General features: G+C 37.4%; 2 protein-coding genes and 1 long non-coding RNA gene across 4 annotated transcripts in view; 2 read left to right on the forward strand and 1 right to left on the reverse strand.

Moving 5' to 3' along the window:
• raver2 (ribonucleoprotein, PTB-binding 2) overlaps window positions 1-17,458 on the forward strand; it is a 121,859-nt gene extending 104,401 nt beyond the window's left edge. For both annotated transcript variants that reach the window (XM_023291086.3, XM_035957616.2), the window contains exon 16: window positions 4,709-17,458. In XM_023291086.3, coding sequence (XP_023146854.2) covers window positions 4,709-4,849 — 141 coding nt within the window. In that variant the 3' untranslated portion in view covers window positions 4,850-17,458. The remainder of the gene's footprint in view (window positions 1-4,708) is intronic.
• LOC118471695 (uncharacterized) lies at window positions 312-4,218 on the forward strand. The gene is made up of 4 exons (XR_004849044.2): window positions 312-3,025; window positions 3,421-3,508; window positions 3,648-3,766; window positions 3,905-4,218. It is a non-coding gene; the product is annotated as an uncharacterized LOC118471695 (long non-coding RNA).
• Window positions 17,275-21,144, reverse strand: part of jak1 (Janus kinase 1) — a 33,162-nt gene continuing 29,292 nt past the window's right edge. Inside the window, exon 25 of the mRNA XM_023290516.3 lies at window positions 17,275-19,222. Coding sequence (XP_023146284.1) covers window positions 19,103-19,222 — 120 coding nt within the window. The 3' untranslated portion in view covers window positions 17,275-19,102. The remainder of the gene's footprint in view (window positions 19,223-21,144) is intronic.

Here is a 21,144-nt window from a genome sequence, read left to right on the forward strand (position 1 = left end):
ACATTTAATTTTCTAATTAAACATTTATTTTTTTAATTAAATGTTTTGACTTTTAAAGGTTTAATAATCTAAATGTTTAATATTTTTCTAAATGTGTAATATTCTTGTTTAATTGTATTTTTTTAAATGTTTAATTTTGTAAAATATTTCATCTTTAATGTTTAATATTTTTGTTTAAAATTTTTTGTTTAATTTCATAATTACATGCTTTGTATCTTCTGTTTGTCTAATTAAATATTTTGTCTAATATAATTTAATTGTATTCAATGTTTAAATTTCTTTTTAAAAGTTTGATTATATTAAATGTTTTTTTCCTTTGATTTAACTGCTTTTTTACTGTAGTTTATTTCTTTAATCTTTTTTTCTGTCAAGATTTTAACCCCAACCTTAAAAATGAAACAAACCCTTAAATCACAATGAAAATACTTCTGCTGTCACAATCATGAGTTAGTCAATTATTCAGTTTATCAATTCAGCTTTATTTGTTTAGCACCTTTCACACAGATTAGAAAACTAAACAAGCAAAGAGAAAAAACTATGCTAAAACTATGATTAAAACTCAAAAAAAAAAAAAAAAAAGGTTTAACATAATAAAATATGTTGTGTCCAGGGGATGGAAGGAGTTTATTGAAGTCTTCTTGGGCTCACATGGCAAATCATTTAAAATATAAACTTGATATTCAGTCTAAGGAAACCGCAGAGCGACAGAAGAAACAACAATATCTCCTGTTTTCTCCTTTCATGAGTCGACTCTTCGTGTGCTTTCAGACCAAAGAACTACAGAATCTTCACAACCTGCTCAAACTCTTGGTACAGGACCTCACCACACGGGTCAAGAAGGTTTCCGTCTCATTTCTACTCTGAAGCTCACCTTCTCCTGCTCAAACTGCTGACAAATGTTTCTGCTGCTCTAAAGTCTGGTCTCCAGAACTTCCTAAAAACTCTCAAAGTCTCTTCTGCTGCAGGTTGCTTTGTAGAACTGTTGCAGAAAACCTCACTAAACCACATGGAGGGGCCTCAAGATAGTCGTCCAAATGAAACCATACAAAAACCAAACTAGTACAACCCAAACACTAAAGTCTCCTGCAGCCTACCAGAGAACCTCTGAGAACAGAGAATCAGGACAGGAACTCTTACCTTCTGGACAACCAACCTTGGTCCACAAACAAGAATTCAGAATGTGTCTGACCAAAAACCTCTAAAGACTCACTACAGCCAAGATAAAGACACAACTCAGCTGCAGCAAATCCACTAATCACTGCACACATTAGCACCATGTGCTGACTGTGGCTAAAGAACCTCATTTACCAAGACAACTATCCAGTACAAAGCCCTAAAACACACCAAGAAACACATTAAAGTCTATTTTACTGCTGGAAGCTGCAAGCCAACGCCTAAAGAACAAACTAAAGCAAAGGAGCCAAACCCAGTTCTGTGGTGAAGAGAAGCAGAGGAAATGTTTGTCTGCAGCTAAATAAAGCAGGAAGACACTGAGCTGCTCAGGTGTTCCTGATAACACCAAGCAGCTGCTCAGGTGTTCCTGATAACACCAAGCAGCCACCTGGACAGCCAATAGGAACACAGCTTACTGGAAGTCCAGAGGGCTGGGTTAGTGAAGGAAATTTAGTTTAAAGTTGAAGCAGAAAGTTAACAAAGAAAGTTGAAAACCACCTTCTGATACCTGAAATCTCTGAGTTTTCACACAAAGAACGCCTGAACATGTCAAACTGGCTTCATAGTAGAACCATCATTGTAAAAACGTTATAGTATTGTGTGTTGCTCAAAAAACATTAGGACCCAGCTGTCAGGGGACAAACATGTAAGAAACATGAGAACAGAGAGAACCCAACCAGTAGGTCACAGTTTATCATCCCCCAGTCATCTCCTGAAGTCCATATGGTGAGAGACATCAGTATCTGGTTGTTAATTTACCAGAGGATGCTTATAATCATGCTGATGTGGTCTGTACTCTACAGTATTTTAGTGACTCAATAAATGCCTAAGTTGTTTTTTTTTTAAATGCTTTTTAGTTTTTAATAAACATTTAACAGCCTATATGTAATCAATAAATGGCCTTTGCCTATCTTAAGAAAAATTCACTCAGAACTCTGATATGTTAACAGTACTAAATAAATCAATAAATACATGCATACACACATAAATAAGTTAATACATTAACTGTGTTAAGATAAGATTTAGATTTTTTTTAAAAAAGTTGTTTATGTATTTGCAGAATCCAGTATTGCTCACTGGTTGGTCATTACATTTTGTTAGTTTGATTTCACTGTTTAAAATGATGCCACCTCTTTTCAGACAGAACCTGTGATAATAAAACAATACAAAATTTTTAGTTCCGTGTTAATAAAGCACTTAAAGCTTTAAGTATGGCTAAATGCTTTTTTCAAAATTAAATATATCACTCCTTAGGTGGTAGTGGCCCCAAGTTCAGTAAAGTTGGAAAGATATTCACAGATTCGGACTTCCAGCATCAATAACTCGTTAGATATAGGTTGTCAAAACATAAACGGTGCCTCTTTCCCATTGTTGCAAGGCAGACAATGTGCTACAAGCCCAGTTTTATCAAAAGTAGCTGTCTTTGAAGCTACAGGAATAACATTGGTGTCTATGGAGTAAACAGGGTCCGTCTGCAATTTGTAAAACCACTGCAACAGTAAAGAGAGACAAATATTCAATAACTTCACTCTTATACATTGTAGTGTCACTAAAATCACTGCAGCCTTCAACTGGCTCCTGTTGACAAAGTGTTTTAACAGAAATGTAAATGCTGTAATTTGATTCTTTTAATGAACCATGTAACTTGAATGGATGTGATGCTGGTGTGACCACAGTGCACACGTCTGATGTTGCTCACAGTGGTCCAAGGGACGCTCAGGGAGTTTGTGTGTTTGCTCAGACTCAGGAAAAATTAGAGGGAACATTGGTCACCATGGAAGCCAAATTAAACACTTTCTCCAGCGGCGAGGAAATTAAGCGGAAAAGAGGAGAGCACAGTCCTAAAATTGCGGTAAGAATATATTCCATTTGTAGGATATTTTTAGTGAGTTTTAGCACAATGCTCTGAATTGGTAACGTTAAGCAGTGATAGCATGTAGTCCTCCATCTTTGTTAACAAATGTGACTTTATTTTTGCCTTTTAGTAGTTTTAGGAACAAGGGTGAGACTGTTTATTCTTTTTTCTTTTTCGTTTCTTTTTTGTGAGAAAAAATGTTTACTGTAAGCATGTATAATAATTCTTTGTCAGCTGAATGCACGCAAATTGTTGTACTGTAGATTGTAAACAATTCATGCATCCATTCAAATTGTGTCTGCTAATTTAAAACTGTTTTAAATGACTTTACAGTTAACTCTGCAGTTATTCTGCTGTGAGTAGTAAATGAATGTTCTGATTTATTTTCACAGACTGGGCTCGCCTCACAATGAGACAGTCAGGACATATTTAGTTAAAACTTTGGCTGAAGTCCAGATGTGGAGACAGACGTCCTTCTGTGTAAATATCCTGTTTAAAATTGTTCTAAATTTTTCGATTTCATCAACAGAAACAAAAGCTAACAATAGCTGAAAATAGCAGGAAATAATAATAATAATAATAATAAAGCTAATAACGGCTTCATTTAACAGTTTTCCAGCTGATTGTAAAAAGCATTTTGAAACTCTACGGAGGAACTACCGCTACAGTCAACCCAACATGGCGGATCAGGCGGAGGCCATGAAGTCTTCTGCCCCGAGTCACCACAGAAGAAAGAGGGTAAGAGATATTAGTTTGATTCATTACATTGTGTGTTTTATACAAAATGTGGTTAGAATAGTACTGCTGGTCGCTGTGACATTATTTTTCTGTTAAATTATTAAATGTATTGATTTCCTGTACTGATTGTGTTCACAGCTGCTGGATGCCAGGAAGACAGTCCTTGCTCCAGATGAAGAGGACTGATGGAAGGGCATCACAGCTGACATGATGTCAGATGAGGAGGACGGCAGCGTTGACGGGGTGCGTGGATGGATAGTACAGCTTCCATCCTTCCACAGCCAGGAGCTAGCCAACCTGTGTGCAGCCCTACAGGCTGGAGGCTGATGTAAAGTACACAGCTCTACATCACAGGCGTTTTCACAATGGACAGCCGTCTGATAGACATAAGTATGACACAGCAGCAGCAAAGAGACATTTTAAGCCAGAGCTGATGCCTGAGACCAGCTCAGTGTGAGAGAACAACTTGCTCATTTTTTAGTTTTTAATTTGTTTTGAAATGTATATATATATATATATATAATATATATATATATATATATATATATATATATATATATATATATATATATATATATATATAGTTGAACTTTGAACAATTTTATTTCATATTTTTGTATTTTTTTTTTTTTTTTTAAATGGTTTATCCTGTTTTCATTTTGGATTTTGGGAACTCTTGCAATCTATACTGTTCAATAAAGCTCTTGTTTTTCAACATGTCTCAACATGTCATATTTTTTCCCTCCCAATAAATTAATGTCATTGATTGTAGGATAGCCCACTGGTTAATAACTGCGGGGAACTTAGTAGCTTTTCAGTAATTCACAGGGTCGATAATCTGGCTTTTCATGCAGTGATAGTCTCCATTAACACGTGACCAGTGCAACAACATTCAACTTTTGTTCACCTCTTCCTCCTCTCCTTTCATTCCTGTCTCATCAGAACCAGACGAGGGGCCATAAGAGGGAGTATCCTCAGCTGGCAATGCAGGAGGTGACGTCCTCAGACGGTGCCTACATCGGGCAGCACTCCCAGGGCCTGGGGGGGCAGTACGCCGACTACTTTAAGAGGAAGAGGCTCTAGTATGAACCAAACCACCTTAAAGCCTAAAGCTTAGGGAGGGAGGCACCAACAGCTGGATGTCTGCTGCACGTCACGGCTCCCTCTAGTGGCCTTTCTGTGGCTGCCATTTTGCATCCCTACAGGTGGTATTGAGTTTACTAGAGTCAGGGTTGCAAATGGCTCAAGTGAAAGCAAGCCATAGTGCTCTTTGATCTCGGCACTTATGTACACGCACACTCACTCACTAACACACACACAAACACACACATACACACACAGTGTTGCTTTTGTCCTGTTCAAGCCTTAACTCTTTAACTTAAACTGTTGTTTCTCAGTCAGTGTGTTAACTGTACTTAACTAATATTATCTTGTACATTTTTTCTAATATCACGTAAACTGAAGTAAATTGTGTCTGTACGTACGAGCTGCTTTTGTATTTGCAAGCCGGCGACCTGTCTGCCCTGCTGAAACTGCCCGAGGACTGGTCTCCCTTTTCAAAAAACTAAGCGTGTCTGATGTCGGTCGCACACTCGCGCTTTGATTCGTCAGACGGACTGACATCTGTTTGTTCCCGCTTCACTGTCTATTCTCTTGTCCTTTCATCGCACAGGTTCCTCTTTTAAATCTCCCAGCTGACAATTAGAGCGTGTGTGTGCATGTTTGTGTGTGTCGCTATGCTGTATCTGTAGGAAGTGTCAGCCATTTCAATCCCAAGGTTTGGGAGCACATCAGGAAAAAAGGGCCTGAACCAATCACAGCCCTTAATTGTGGTGACTTCCAATAGCTTCCCTCAATAGATGGACCTTTCTTATAAAGACTGGACAGAAAATAGAAGGCTGGTGTAAATACTGCAGTGTAATACAGAATATATAAAGCCATGCGTAATAGACAATATCATATATAATGGACTTTCCTTTGTGAGCGTATTGTATAACACGAATGAAAGGAAAAGATATATTAAATGTCTGATTTTTTTTAACCTATACTGTTATATATTTGTAATATAATAATATTCCAAGGCAATTCAATTCATTTATTGATACTGAATCAATCTTTGTTTTGACTTAAATGTAGTTATTTGGTTTGATTTTGAACTTTTAAGCCAAATATTAGGGCACAGTCCTCTTTTCTTTTTTTATCTTCTCTTTTCTTGTAAAGCATTTTTCAGGAGGTTTTGCTGGAACTCTACCAGGAGCTTTACTTTCATATCCAGCTGCCATTTTCCATAAAGATTTCAATCTATAAGTTCCTCCCAATCCATACTACATACTAATTATAGCAGGTCTGAGTATTCACACTGCAAAAGTGACAGAATAAAGTCTGCTCCAAATGCTCAGTTATAATTTAGTTTCTGTTGTGGGTCACTGTCTATCTCATGAGGAGCAAATTACAGGTCATATTAAAAACTAATGGTAGATGGCAGTGAAACAACTTCCACAACACCTCCAAAATTAAAAACATTTCTTTTTATTTTTCTTTTCTTTTTTTGGTAAAACAAAATTAGCTGTTACTGGGTGAAGTTTCATCTGCAGTGTAATTTGAGAGTCACAGTTTGATTGCATTTGCACGGTGCACATATTACATCATGTCCTGTCATTATAAAACAGTGAAGTGCAGATTTTTAATTCTAGCCTTTTAAAACAGTGCAATATACAGAGTGCTATATGATGTATGCAGTTAAAGTTAGTATGTAGTATAGGATTGGAACTGTCTGGACGATTTTCAGCAAATATGTTGCTTTCGGCACATGAAATGCTACTAATATGCTGCTGTGCATGTGAAACTCTGCACCTTCATTTTAAGTTTTTCAGTGGAAAGAAAGCAGTTTATTGATGTTTATTTTAGCCAAGCTGAATTTCTTTCCAAGTGGTTTTTACAAAGGAACATGACGCCATGTCTTAATTTTCTCCTTTGCAAAAACTAACTCCGATATGTATTTTGTGTATCTCATTTCTACTAGTGTCCTTATTAACTTCAGTGCACAGGCTGTGTGCAGATGATTGTTTGGTGTTCATCACAGAGGAAAGAGCTTTCATATTTCAGTTTGGACACTAGGTTTAGGTACACAGGCCTCTTGTCTAACAAACCGGCAATAACTAATGCTCTTGCTGCTGTAGAAAGTTGAATGAATAAGTTGTTCAGTTTGTAGTGAAAATGTGTTGCCATTCACACAGCATTATATACTCTTAACAGCTCATACACAGGGTGAAAGCTTCCTTTCTTTTCTTTCTGTTTGTGTTTTTACATTCTGCTCTTAACTATCTGATTCTATATCTCCGAACACAATATTACTTGCATTGCCATGGCAACCACGCTCATCACACACTGTGAAAACCAATAGAAAGTGAGATCAGATAATGTGTACACGTCAGTTCAGTCCAGATATGTGCTGTGAGTTTTTTAATCACTGAGGTAACAGCTCACTGTAAACAGGATGTACAGGATGTTTATGTGCACAGACACAACAATGGGTGAGTGTCACTGTTCATGTGGGAGTGGTGGCTTGCAGGAACGCTTGTCAAATCCTCAGAAAATGGCTAAACATTAAACTAAGGGCAATAAACAGACACACACATTCTCATGTTTTCCATTACTTCCTCGTCTGCCCTGTTCTGTAAATCAGTTTTGCTGTGTGCCATGGTGTTGCATGTCTTTCAGTTTTCTGATCATATTGAACTGTGACATATTCTGAAGCAAGCATCCATGATCCGTAACGTAGGATACAGTCACGAGGAAAGAAAAAAAGGAGAGGATGCTGAACATTTGCGCAAACACAGGAATGAGAGGATCAGCCACAGTGACTGCTGATCAAAGCCTAAGCGTAGACACAATGTGCAGAGTGTAGTTAACTTTCTCCCTTTTGTGCATTTGACAGCTCCTCTTCTATTATTTCATACTCATTTGTGAAGCCTCCTTCCTCAGCTTTTATGGACTTACGTATGATATGGACAGTTTGCCCATAGACTTTCCCTGTTGTTACCATCAGTCATTTTCATTCAAAGGCACCAAACATTTGTCTGAAGTATGAATCTAATTTCAGATGATTTGCAGCTTTTCCTTGCTGATCCTGAAACTTGATTTGATGTATACAACATTTTAGGTGAATCCTATACGTAAAAGTAAATCATGTTTTATTTTATACTCTAATTGTCTTTATAACAGCATACGCTTTCTGTTTATCATCGATTTCTGCAATATTTTCAATTTCCATTTCTTCTGAATCTGCTGACTTGTCGTTGCATTCCTGTGCTGTACTAATAGGTCAGATCACCTTATATCCAAATTCTAAAATTAGCCTCCTTAAAAACATCCATCAGTCTATTATCTATACACCGCTTGATCCTCATTAGGGTCGTGGGGGGGCTGGAGTCTATCCCAGCTGAATTAGAGCAGATGATTTAGAATTACCATTTAACCTCAGCATGTTTTTGGACTGCAGGAGGAAGCCAGAGAACCCGATTAAAACCCATGTATGCCCTGTTATCCACTGTGCAGCCTCCTTAAAAACACTGTATTCTCTGAATCTGGCTTTGCTTATTTCTTTAAATATTGTGCTCTAGAGATAAGTGTCTGTCAGCTTATTATATGACTGAGTAACTGCCTTCACATTACAGACACATGTTTGATCATGATCAAAATCATGTAATTTGACACTAAGCTGGAATCACATGCTTTCATTCTGCTTTTTCTTTTTTTTTTTTTTTTTAAAAACTGCTTTGAATTCCTAATCCCCTGCACAGTGTCATTTCTGCTGCATCGGCTTGTCATTTGCATATTTCACACCTGCAAAGTCAACAATACATTATCAATGTGAAATTGCACAGGAGATATGTATGTTCAACATCTATGATAGCCTTTCCTATCCTTCCTTGCTCTGCTGCTTCAACCCTCAAATGGTCTGTTTGCTCAGTCTGGTTTGCAGAGAAAGAGCCCCATGATATCTGGTCAAATCTACTTTCACATGACATCTCTTACAATCTGTGGCTATTTGCTAAAGCAGTTTCGCATTTTTCCCTTCTTAAGCACTTCTTTAAATGGGTTTTTCCTTGTACTTTGCTTCCTGCCTGATATCCTCTGAATCAGCTGTAACTATCAACTATATAAACTAAACTATAAACTTTGAGGCGTCGTGGTCTTCTGGAGTCTCTCTGGGCCACAGTTTGATTTGCTTGGTTGAAAGCTGTCCAGTTGGACTCCAGCGCTCGCTTTCTGCCAGGTGATTGTACTCACCTCCACCACCCTGAAAGACAAGATAGAAATGTCTGTGTGTGAGGCAGAGTGTGTTATGATGGGAGACAGGGCCTCTGTTTGTGGAGGTGAACAGCTGAGGCAGCAGACTTTAAAATGCACTGTTTGCTCGTCTGGTTTCCCGTCTGCCTGCCTGCCTGTCTGTCTGTCTTCCTGACTGTCTGTTTTCCACTCTAACTGTCGCCCACAATGGATTCAGGTACTAAAGTCAGTCATGCCTGAATTATTTTAGTGGTATTCCATCAGTCGCGTCAGCTTTTTCCCTACATTATGTCATTGCCATGTATACTACAGAGTCGTGTGTGTGTGGATGTCAAAACAACGCAAACCAAGAGGCAGAATCCTTTACACAGAGCAAGTTAAGAGAGAGCACCAAGACAGAAGTCAGGTTTAACTGATGCTTGGAGAAGAAGAATCATGGCGCTAGAATAGAATTTGCAGTATGAAAAAGTGGGCCGAGTGCAAAACCAACCCTGTTTGATGTGTGTTAGACCCTGTTTTCTGAGTCTATTTTCAGCATCCTCGTTCGTATAAAGTCACTGTTCACTGTTGGAAAGAAGCCACCAGTTTAACTTTTAAGCGCTCCTCCTTTAATCGTCGACAGAACAATGTCCTAATGTGGTCTGGTCTTTCCTAGTTGTCATTCTGATGCGTGACTGACAGGCTTTCAGTCTTCAGAGTTGAGAGCAGCACCAGCTTCTGTGTGTATCAGTGAAACTACCTTGTTTTGTTTTAACATAAAACTTTCAAGAAAATATATTCAAAGTGAAAAATAAGGGAATACAGTTGGAATTTCAGCCACAGCAAACTGAGCTGGTAAACAAGCTTTAGAGCAGAGCTATTGTTTATGGATTTTTCTTTACATTAATGGGGAATTGGAGGCTGAGTGGTAACAGTATTTATACCTTCAAGTAGTGAGTCCCCAGTTTGATCCATGGCCTCTGGATCTTTGCTGCCTGTGATTTCCCTTCTCTCTTCTCTCACATGTCTTGTCTCTCCACTGTATCTATCTAACAAAGCCAAAAGAAATTAGGAATCGGCAGTAATTCTGCATTTACCTACTTATATTCAGTGTCAGCCGTGGCTTTGGGTAGATAGCATATTAAGCAGCTTGTTGGCATTGTTAAACGGGCACATTGCTTTCCTTCTCTGCCCAGTAAACAGAGAGTCTGTGTTGAGCTTGATGAAGTCAGTTGGTCTCTTTAAGGCATGAGTTGTTCTCAGTTGTCAGCCTGTATCTCCAGCTTCTCATTTGGGTTGAACATAGCAAGGCTGCTGTGTTGTAGTTCCAGTTAACCTGTCAGCCCAGCCATCAAACTAGAGCGGAACTGATTTGTTGTACTTGTTGTTGACAGTTTCCTCTGGTCGCCTTAATCTTATTTGCATCTAATAGAAACATCTGGTGGCCTGTTTAGACAAAGCACAAACTAGAACGAAATATGACGCGTTGAGGGAAACATGCTCCAAATACAAAACACATGCGAAGAGGAAAAGGCTACATGCATTGACATGTTCTAGAATGCTGCGATGAGCATCAACCTTACAGATCATTTGAATTCTTTTTTGCTATTGGTTGCATTTCTGGATTTGGAAGCACCTTTCTTTAAATGCCTGTGCTTTCACTCTGTGTTTTGTCCTTTGGGGCCACCGTAGAAAAAAATCGCCATAGTATACAATGTCGAAAAATGTCATTTTTCAACATGTTGTGAAAACGTGCCATGTGATGAAATAATGTAAAGGAGGGCATGAAAAACACTCCAGAAAGGTTTTCTTTGAAAAAAAATCATCATGAATTTTGGCGCAAAAAAAAAACCGCCTTACTATACTATGTCGAAAAAAAAAGCCATTTTTCAAATATGTTGTAAAAACATGCCATATGATGAAATAATGTCAAGGAGAGCGTGAAAAACACTCCAGAAAGGTTTTCTTTGAAAAAAAAAATCATCATGAATTTTGGCGCAAAAAAAACGCCTTACTATACTATGTCGAAAAAAAATGCCATTTTTCAAACATGTGGTAAAAACGTGACATATGATGAAATAATGTAAAGGAGGCCATGAAAAACACTCCAGAAAGGTTTTCTTTGAAAAAAAATCATCATGAATTTTGGCGCAAAAAAAAACGCCTTACTATACTATGTCGAAAAAAAATGCGATTTTTCAAACGTTGTAAAAACGTACCATGTGATGAAATAATGTAAAGGAGGCTGTGAAAAACACTCCAGAAAGGTTTTCTTTGAAAAAAAAAATCATCATGAATTTTGGCGCAAAAAAAACGCCTTACTATACTATGTCGAAAAAAAATGCCATTTTTCAAACATGTTGTAAAATCGTGCCATATGATGAAATAATGTAAAGGAGGCCGTGAAAAATGCTCCAGAAAGGTTTTCTTTGAAAAAAAAACATCATGAATTTTGGCGCAAAAAAAATGCCTTACTATACTATGTCGAAAAAAAATGCCATTTTTCAAACATGTGGTAAAAACGTGACATATGATGAAATAATGTAAAGGAGGCCATGAAAAACACTCCAGAAAGGTTTTCTTTGAAAAAAAATCATCATGAATTTTGGCGCAAAAAAAAACGCCTTACTATACTATGTCGAAAAAAAATGCGATTTTTCAAACGTTGTAAAAACGTACCATGTGATGAAATAATGTAAAGGAGGCTGTGAAAAACACTCCAGAAAGGTTTTCTTTGAAAAAAAAAATCATCATGAATTTTGGCGCAAAAAAAACGCCTTACTATACTATGTCGAAAAAAAATGCCATTTTTCAAACATGTTGTAAAAACGTACCATGTGATGAAATAATGTAAAGGAGGCCGTGAAAAATACTCCAGAAAGGTTTTCTTTGAAAAAAAAAAATCATCATGAATTTTGGCGCAAAAAAACGCCTTACTATACTATGTTGAAAAAAAATGAGATTTTTCAAACATGTTGTGAAAACGTGCCATATGATGAAATAATGTAAAGGAGGGCATGAAAAACACTCCAGAAAGGTTTTCTTTGAAAAAAAAATCATCATAAATTTTGGTGCAAAAAAAACGCCTTACTATACTATGTCGAAAAAAAATGCGATTTTTCAAACGTGGTAAAAACGTGCCATATGATGAAATAATGTAAAGGAGGGCATGAAAAACACTCCAGAAAGGTTTTCTTTGAAAAAAAAATCATCATAAATTTTGGCGCAAAAAAAACGCCTTACTATACTATGTCGAAAAAAAATGCGATTTTTCAAACGTGGTAAAAACATGCCATATGATGAAATAATGTAAAGGAGGCCGTGAAAAACACTCCAGAAAGGTTTTCTTTGAAAAAAAAAATCATCATGAATTTTGGCGCAAAAAAAACGCCTTACTATACTATGTCGTAAAAAAATGCCATTTTTCAAGCATGTTGTAAAAACGTGCCATATGATGAAATAATGTAAAGGAGGGCATGAAAAACACTCCAGAAAGGTTTTCTTTGAAAAAAAAAAAATCATCATGAATTTTGGCGCAAAAAAACGCCTTACTATACTATGTAGAAAAAAAATGCCATTTTTCAAACATGTTGTAAAAACGTGCCATATGATGAAATAATGTAAAGGAGGGCATGAAAAACACTCCAGAAAGGTTTTCTTTGAAAAAAAAATCATCATAAATTTTGGCGCAAAAAAAACGCCTTACTATACTATGTCGAAAAAAAATGCGATTTTTCAAACGTGGTAAAAACATGCCATATGATGAAATAATGTAAAGGAGGCCGTGAAAAACACTCCAGAAAGGTTTTCTTTGAAAAAAAAACATCATGAATTGTGGCGCAAAAAAAACGCCTTACTATACTATGTCGAAAAAAAATGAGATTTTTCAAACATGTTGTGAAAACGTGCCATATGATGAAATAATGTAAAGGAGGGCATGAAAAACACTCCAGAAAGGTTTTCTTTGAAAAAAAAAAATCATAAATTTTGGCGCAAAAAAAAACGCCTTACTATACTATGTCGAAAAAAAATGTGATTTTTCAAACATGTGGTAAAAACATGCCATATGATGAAATAATGTAAAGGAGGCCGTGAAAAATACTCCAGAAAGGTTTTCTTTGAAAAAAAAATCATCATGAATTTTGGCGCAAAAAAAACGCCTTACTATACTATGTCGAAAAAAAATGCCATTTTTCAAACATGTTGTGAAAACGTGCCATATGATGAAATAATGTAAAGGAGGGCATGAAAAACACTCCAGAAAGGTTTTCTTTGAAAAAAAATCATCATGAATTTTGGCGCAAAAAAACGCCTTACTATACTATGTCGAAAAAAAATGCCATTTTTCAAACATGTTGTAAAAACGTACCATGTGATGAAATAATGTAAAGGAGGCCGTGAAAAATACTCCAGAAAGGTTTTCTTTGAAAAAAAAAATCATGAATTTTGCCGCAAAAAAACGCCTTACTATCCTTTCATCTGGCACAGAGATTATTTTGAAATTTTCTTTTTCCTCTTTGCACATGTTCATCACAGGCACTTTAAGAAAGATGCATCAGCCAGTAATGTGCATTTCAGAAATTGTTGGCAAGCACATTTCCAACCGTCTTCCTGTAAGTGTTCAGACTGCCAGTCTGAGATGTGAGTTCTCATAAAATAATACACCTGTGCTCCAAACATGGCTTGTACTTTCATAATCAGGCCCCTCACACATGGAATTACAGATTGATTAAGAGGTTTGACGCGTCTTCTCTGTCACTCCATCAGATCTGAACTTTCTTAATGGTTCTGAATTGCAGATAACGAGGTTTGAGCTGGTGTTTACTTCGACTGGTGCTCCGTGTTTGTTTGCTGGATCCACTAATTGTGTGTGTGTCTGGGGGTGTAGCTCTCTAGAAATGTGCTGCTAGCAGGTAATAGGGGTAAGGAGAGACGGGCTGCAAGAAAGAGACGGATAGAAAAACAGCTCCAGCTGCACAGCCAGCAGGGATTTCTTTCTTTTTCTTTTGCTTTCTCCTCTTCTGTTTACTCCCTCAGTGAAGTGTTGGTTATGTCTGCCAGACTCCTGCATGTTGCACATACCCGTAGAACTACCACACACTCTCCGACCCACTGGAAATGTCTCCTCTGTGCTCTGGTGTTTGTATTAGATGGACCCTTACAGATGGTTTTGCCCTTCTAGTCTCACGCATTTCCCCCGCTGCTGTTCAAATCTTCATGAATTCATTATAATGCTCGTGTTTTCATGCTTATTATTGTCTCCTCTGTGGAGTAAGTCATCGTGCTCCTTCAGTATCATCAGAGGAAATAATCCTGGTGTGCATTCTAAAGGTCAGCTGACAGAAATCATTCCTGCCTCCCTGGTGAACAGATATCTGACAGCAGTCTAATTGCAGACACATCAGGTGACAGTTACCTCAGTCGTGATCTGTGCAAACGTGGCTTTGTGAAAAATACTTATCAAAGTCGACGCAAATCCAAGAAACTGCATGTAAAAGTTGGACACACTGCCTGTAATGTCACCCCTCGCTACAGTGTGCACCGATACATTAGTGACTTGTTGACCACAAGGTTGACTCACCCTAAAACATACATTACTTTATTGTATATTTTATTGTAAATTAGGCCCTAATTTAGAAAATGAACATCAAGTTGTCTTTCAGGAAGATGTACAATTAGTGATTGAGACCATAAACTTCTCAGAAAAATGTTTACAAATGTAAAAAATCAAGGAAGAAGTAGGATCAGAGTCTCATAGACGTCTATACTATCTTTTTGCCCTCTGCTGGACATTAGAAATAATGCAGGTTTAAATCACTACACATTTCACGTGATTTTGTCGTCCACTATCTATGTGTTAATGTTTTCTAAATCACCTTCACTACAGGAAACCAGAACTTGTGGGCAGCAGCCTACCACAATGAACATTTCCAGCTTATTGGAAAGTTTGAATTGTGCAATAAAACGGTGCTGCTAGTCATTTTTCAGTGATTTATCTATGTTGATGACAGTGCTTGCCTCCTTGGGTGCAAAAGAGCCACCAAAACAATTTCCACCCATCATTACTTTGAGTGAAATCCGTCTGTGTATTCTGTTCTTAGCCCCACCCAGCAGATTGTGATTGGTTTAAAGAAATAGAAACACACCAGAGTCAGACCATTCTACACTGAGCTGTGTCACTGCTGGAGAATGGCCTGACACTATTTCCATGTTGGCTTCATTTTCAGTGAAGCCAACCTCTCCAGTGTGTACCTGCCTTTCACGTAGATAGGTGTTGAAAAAAGTACTAAGGTCTGGAGTAAAAGTAGGAAGACTGGAGTATAAAAGCAACAAGTCTTGCATCTAAAATGTGTCTTAAGTAAAAGGAGATGTATCATTAGCCAAAAATGAATTATCAAAAGCAAAGCTTCGCAGGCAGAAGGGCTTCTTCACATGTAACTATCATATATTTTGATATTATTAGCAGCACACTTAGAATGACCTAAGTGAACATTTAATCGATTTACACAGCACAGCTCAGGTGTGCTTCACCAGTTGTTGCATTTGATGTCACAGTTTTACTCGATGTCAGGGTGTTCTGTTTCTAGGGTGCACCGGCAGAGATGTCAGTTTGTTCACGTAAATATCGGAGATCTAAATGTGGATATAGTCCATGAATCTGGCAAATAGCTGGTGTTGCATCAAAGTGAGGCTGGACTCTGAGTTTAATACAGGGATTAATTAATTGGCTTCTTAAAAAACATCAAAATTGTAACATGAGCCACCTGAATGCTCAGTTAGTTCTACTCTGTCAGGACAGAAAGACACATTAGGGAAGATGGTGGTGGTTCATTTGCCTTCAGAACATACTTTTAACAGCAACATTTCAAAGCCTCTAATTTGGAAACAAGTACACCAGGTGGCGCTGCACAGTCAAGGAAGGCAGCGCTTCAGCCAGACAGTTTCTGCCTTTTGTGGGCAAAGTCTTGACATGTCTTTTTTTTCCTCTGTCCATTCACCACACAGCTTTTTATCTTTCCTCGTGGCTGGTTTCCCATCCAGTCAGATTTTGTAGAAATACAGGACAGGTTTGGGTTCATAGGGCCTCCTGTGCCTGCATCAAATTTACAGCTTTTCTTAATGCACCTTAGCATATGCTAAACTTTACATTTTTCTCATTTCATCTTTATGTGTGTGGTTCTACACGTCTGAAAGTGTCTCAGTACAGCAAGACTTCCTGCCTTCCTCAACTATTTGTCCTGAAAGAATCACTTTTGTGTGATGTTGCAAAATTATCTTCAAAACTGCCTCCACAGTTTGAGATTATAAAATACAGATAGTTCTACAATATTTCCATGTCTGTGTTTAACTACTCCTGTAGATCATCAGGGCCTTTTATACAGAGGACTGTTTGTTCTTTAGGAGTCAGACTGATGGTTGAAGGGCAGTATCTTTTTTTTTTCTGTGCCTCCAACTAGACGTTACATCCTCATGATGATTGTACACAAAAGGGGCCTGGTTCCCTGAAAATAACAGCACAAATCAAGCTGACATCTTGACCTGTCAGTGAGCCAGCTGCAGTTTGCACCTTGGAGGGAGAATTCAGGATAAACTTGGTGCAAATGCAGCTTTTTCTTTTTTTTCTGTTCTTTAGCTGTTAATGAAAGTATAATACTAACATGAAAAAACTGTTTTATTCTTGGAGAGCGCTCGTTTGTATCAGAACAGAAAAATCCTATCTGTAGTCTTGTATAGTTTAGCTGTGGTTTGTTTGTTGTCAAGTTAACACAAACCCAATCAGTTCAGGTTAAAATCCAGACCTTTTTCTGTTCTTGTGTAAACAGAGCTTCCTCTCAGCTTCAGTGTGTTGCCGTTGTACCAGTATGTATCCCGCATATTACACAAGGCCAGCGGTGAGGCTGGACTTTGCAATAGTGAATGACTGTGTGTGTTGATCACAAAGCTTTGCAATACTGAAGTACTTCTGATTTTCTGACACATTATACTGGCTGTAGATAAATCTAGATTTGCTGTGCTTATTGCTTTGTAAACAGCATTTGCTTTTCAAGTTTGTGGATTTTTTTCTGACCTGAAATATACTGTAGATTTTGCAAAATTTTCTATCACACCGACATTGATATTGTTTTACTGTGAATAAGGTATTTCTAGAGCAACTTTAGCATGCCTACTTACAACTGTAATATATAGAACAAACTGTTTTCAGTAGTTAATAATATTGCATTTGGACTGACACAAAACACAACAAACATTGATTTTATTTATTTTTTCATTGTGTATTTATGGATACTTTTACCTTCCATACTTTCATCTTATTTTTTTGTTGAAAAATATATATATTTCTTTTCTTTAGAGCAGAAGGAATTGTCTTTTACATTCCTAAATAAAATGTGGACTGAAGCGCATTTTGTCCCCTTGACGGCCCCTTTGTTGTCATCTTTTTTGTCAACATTCACAGTCGCATTAAGTTGAACTGACCGTTTCTAAACTTGCCATACGATTTTTTTGGCTCTACATCAATACCAGAAAAAAACCCTCTGCTCAAATCTGATTACATTATTATAATTGTTTCATGTCCTTACAAGAATTTCTATATTTTTTGGAATATGAAAAAAAAAACATAAAATGCCCTGCAGATAACCAGTAAAGCCACTGATCTTTCTTTCTTCTAACCCTGTGTACGATCTAAAATCCCTCCATGCACAATCTGCAGCAGTGGCAGTTTCTTGCAATGTTACATACCAATATTATCAATTGACATTAGTATTCATGGGTCTGGCACAGCTCAACTTGTGTGTAAAGCTACATAACAGCAAAGGAGAGGATATGTGGAGTTATACTGCCCTCAAGTGTCTTTCACAGGAACTCACTGGTTTAACAAGTGCTGTTGTAGGATTTCGGCATGACTAACATTCATAATAAAACATCCATTACATGATTTCTCATGAAATACTACTAGGAAGTCTTAACCCAACAAAGAAACAAATATCAATTTACTGTTCCTGTGCAAATGCAGTTAAACAGCTCCTTCACAGAGAACAAAAAACTCTATGCAATCAAGTTCTCAAATAATTGGTCCAAAAAAATCCTTAAAATTGGCTCATAGTTTCTGAAAACCTAAAAGACCATGTCTTAGAATAACTAGTTTTGTCCAACCTACAATCAAAACAAATAAAAGCCAAAAATGCTCACAATTAAGATACGAAAACCACTGAATCTTTCCATTTTAGTTTTAAAATAAAAGCAATGCAAAGAAAGGAATACTGCTGACTGATTACTGGCTCTAACGTAATGCCACTTCTCAGTGACTGCATTTGCACATCATGAACAGCAAATCCAGACATTTCACAGGTAACTCCATGGCTCGAAAAAAAAATGCATTTTTTCAGGCAATTTTCTCAAACAGCAGAGTCCATGAAACAAACAGCAGCGGCATGAAACACCACATCTTCTGTATCTGTGCTAACATCTATGTTCCATCTTCATCATCCCATCCACTCCAGCAGTTCTTACATGATTTATCAGAGGTCTGCTCTGCATTCGAGGAATGCCGCACAACCATGAAACAGGTCCTTTCTTGGCACGTTTTCCTTCTTTCCAGCATCCATCAGCGGGAGAAATATCAGCCACACAATTACAAGGTCCTCAGAGCGAAATAAGCCTGACAAAGTCCACGAGTTTGACATTTCACTTACAGTGCAGACAATTAAATGTTCTTGATACAGTTGGAAGTAGATATCAGATCGTATATAGCATGGGCTAAGGCTACAAGATTTCTTTAAACCCAAATGCTCATAACTCAAAACGGGAAATATCAGAGTAATATAACAAATAAAAAAATGTTTAAAAAAAATATGGCAGACTGAAATTATGGTTAGACTTTGAGTCTTGCCATGCCATGGTTATGGAAGGTTTATATGCCACTATGAAGAAGCATGGCTTTTGTCTCTCAGTACAGTGAAGCTGCACTAGCAGATGCTGATCTGGGGCCAGTTTTGCCGTTTGCGTCTGGTCCGAAGTCGGCAGGCAAAGTCAGCTTCTCTCCCAGAACCTCATATAATGGGAGGTTTAAATGTTGTTTATGGATTGGAGCTGCTGCTGCATGGTGGTCAGCTCCTCGATCAGACGCTTGAAGGTGATTCTCCTCTCAGGCGCCTGCTCCCAGCATCTGCGCATCAGCTCGTACACCTGTCAGACATGCACTTTGTTAGACTGCAGGTGGTAAAAATAGAAAACCTAACAGAAATAAGCTGCAGCAGCAACACACATGACCTGGAGACGCCACGAGTGTAATAATAGCAGCAGCTTTTATTCAAACAGGTAAGAATGTACTCATGTACATGCTTGTTGCTCCAAACTTAAAATTTGTACGCTCCAACTTTATGCTAAAACTGTCTGGGATCATTTTTATGTAAGATAAAACAAAGCCAAAGACTGTGCAATATCATCATGTGAAACACTGCAGGGATACTCATACTACTAGCAACATTTCAGGTGCAAAATTATCAGTATGACATGCTTAGTATTATCAATCTTCCCTTGAGAATCTAGCAGTAATGCAGTGGTCGATAAAGCTAAGAAAATTAAGTCACACAGGTTCTCCTAAAGACAATTCATTAGAACTGCTTTTTCAGATGTTTCTACTGAAGCCACTGGTGTTGATGGTGTCTTTCCAATAAGGAGCAACTAGAAGAGCTGTAACTGAGGATTGGTCTTTTTTTTATCACATTTTTTTGAAAGATTGAAGGTAAATGTCGAAATTTAGCAGACGTAGTGCCTTACAAGCTCAGCTCTTCAGTAAACATTTTAACATGATTACACTTTATTCAAATTACACTCCTGTAAAGCAGTTAATACTACTTTTTTTTTTAAATCGTGTTTGAGGCTTTCTGATTTGTTCAGTGTTCAATGGTGACAAAATGAGTCTCTTTTTAATTTAACTTTTATAATTTAATGTTTTTAATGTTGTAAAGCACTTTGTGGTGCAATTTTATTGTATGAAAAGTGCTATATAAATAAAGCTCGATTGATTGATTGATTTTGATACCAAACGAAATGCAGGCCACTATCCAAGTGCAGCAGTAATGAAACAGCTGGAATCTCCAGTAATGAGAAAGAAGCAGCAGCATGAGAAGAGCGGCACCTGCAGCTGAAGGTCTCAATGATGTAAATTTGGCATTAGAATAGCAGGTTCAGCCCTCTGCCACATTTGACAGAATTACACAGCTAAGGTTTAGTTTAAGTTGGAACTCGAGGTGGACTTTGAACAGTTTGGAAAATGAAGATCACATTAAAACAGACTACCAACGTTATCCTTGTTAATGACTACCAACATTAATAAGGATACTGATTCTGTACAGTTCTAATTGTATTTTTTCCATACTGTGTGCAAATTAAATATTAAAGATGGATGTCAAAACTGCTCCATCTAAAATGAAAACCATTTGCATGTCTTGACACTGGGGGGGGACGATGAGGACATTTCAGTGTATGTGAATTTGGTGCACTAATGCTTTTTGTAACTCTGCTCTTCCCTGTTTCCTCTTTGACAGGATTAAAATGTTTAACATTAGCTAGCTGCTATCCAAATGCATTGCAGATTTGAACCACAGTTACATAAACATAAATCTCATGAAAGAAAATGCAAATAGAAGTTGGTTGACCATGATAAAATGTTGGTGGTATTAATTCTCCAGACAGATGCAGAAGAAGATGCAATGAAATAAATAGCAGTTGAACCTTAAACAAAAAACATGGAGAAAATGTGTTGGAAAATTCCTGTTTTGTAATTTCAGAAATGTTTCCTGTCTCCACACATCTGCTGCAATGGCCATTAAAGTCACATGAGCCACATGTTGCTGTACGTCATCACTCATTGGTTAAGTCTGTTTCTTTTGCACTTCATCACATTTTATGGTTTAACTTTAACTTTCCTTTTTCAGCAAGGGTAAAAGATTTTATGATTTTAACTGTTTTAATCGTCAAAGGCACATAAAAAAGCATTCTCTCTATTCCTCTTGAGGTTAAGCATTTTAACTACCGTTGGTCTTGTTCCAGTTTTCATGTGCATTTATCTTGTAAATAAAAGGAATTCTTCAGAACACATGTAA

This window comes from Amphiprion ocellaris, chromosome 2 (assembly GCF_022539595.1).
Source record: "Amphiprion ocellaris isolate individual 3 ecotype Okinawa chromosome 2, ASM2253959v1, whole genome shotgun sequence".
Classification (NCBI taxonomy): domain Eukaryota; kingdom Metazoa; phylum Chordata; class Actinopteri; family Pomacentridae; genus Amphiprion; species Amphiprion ocellaris.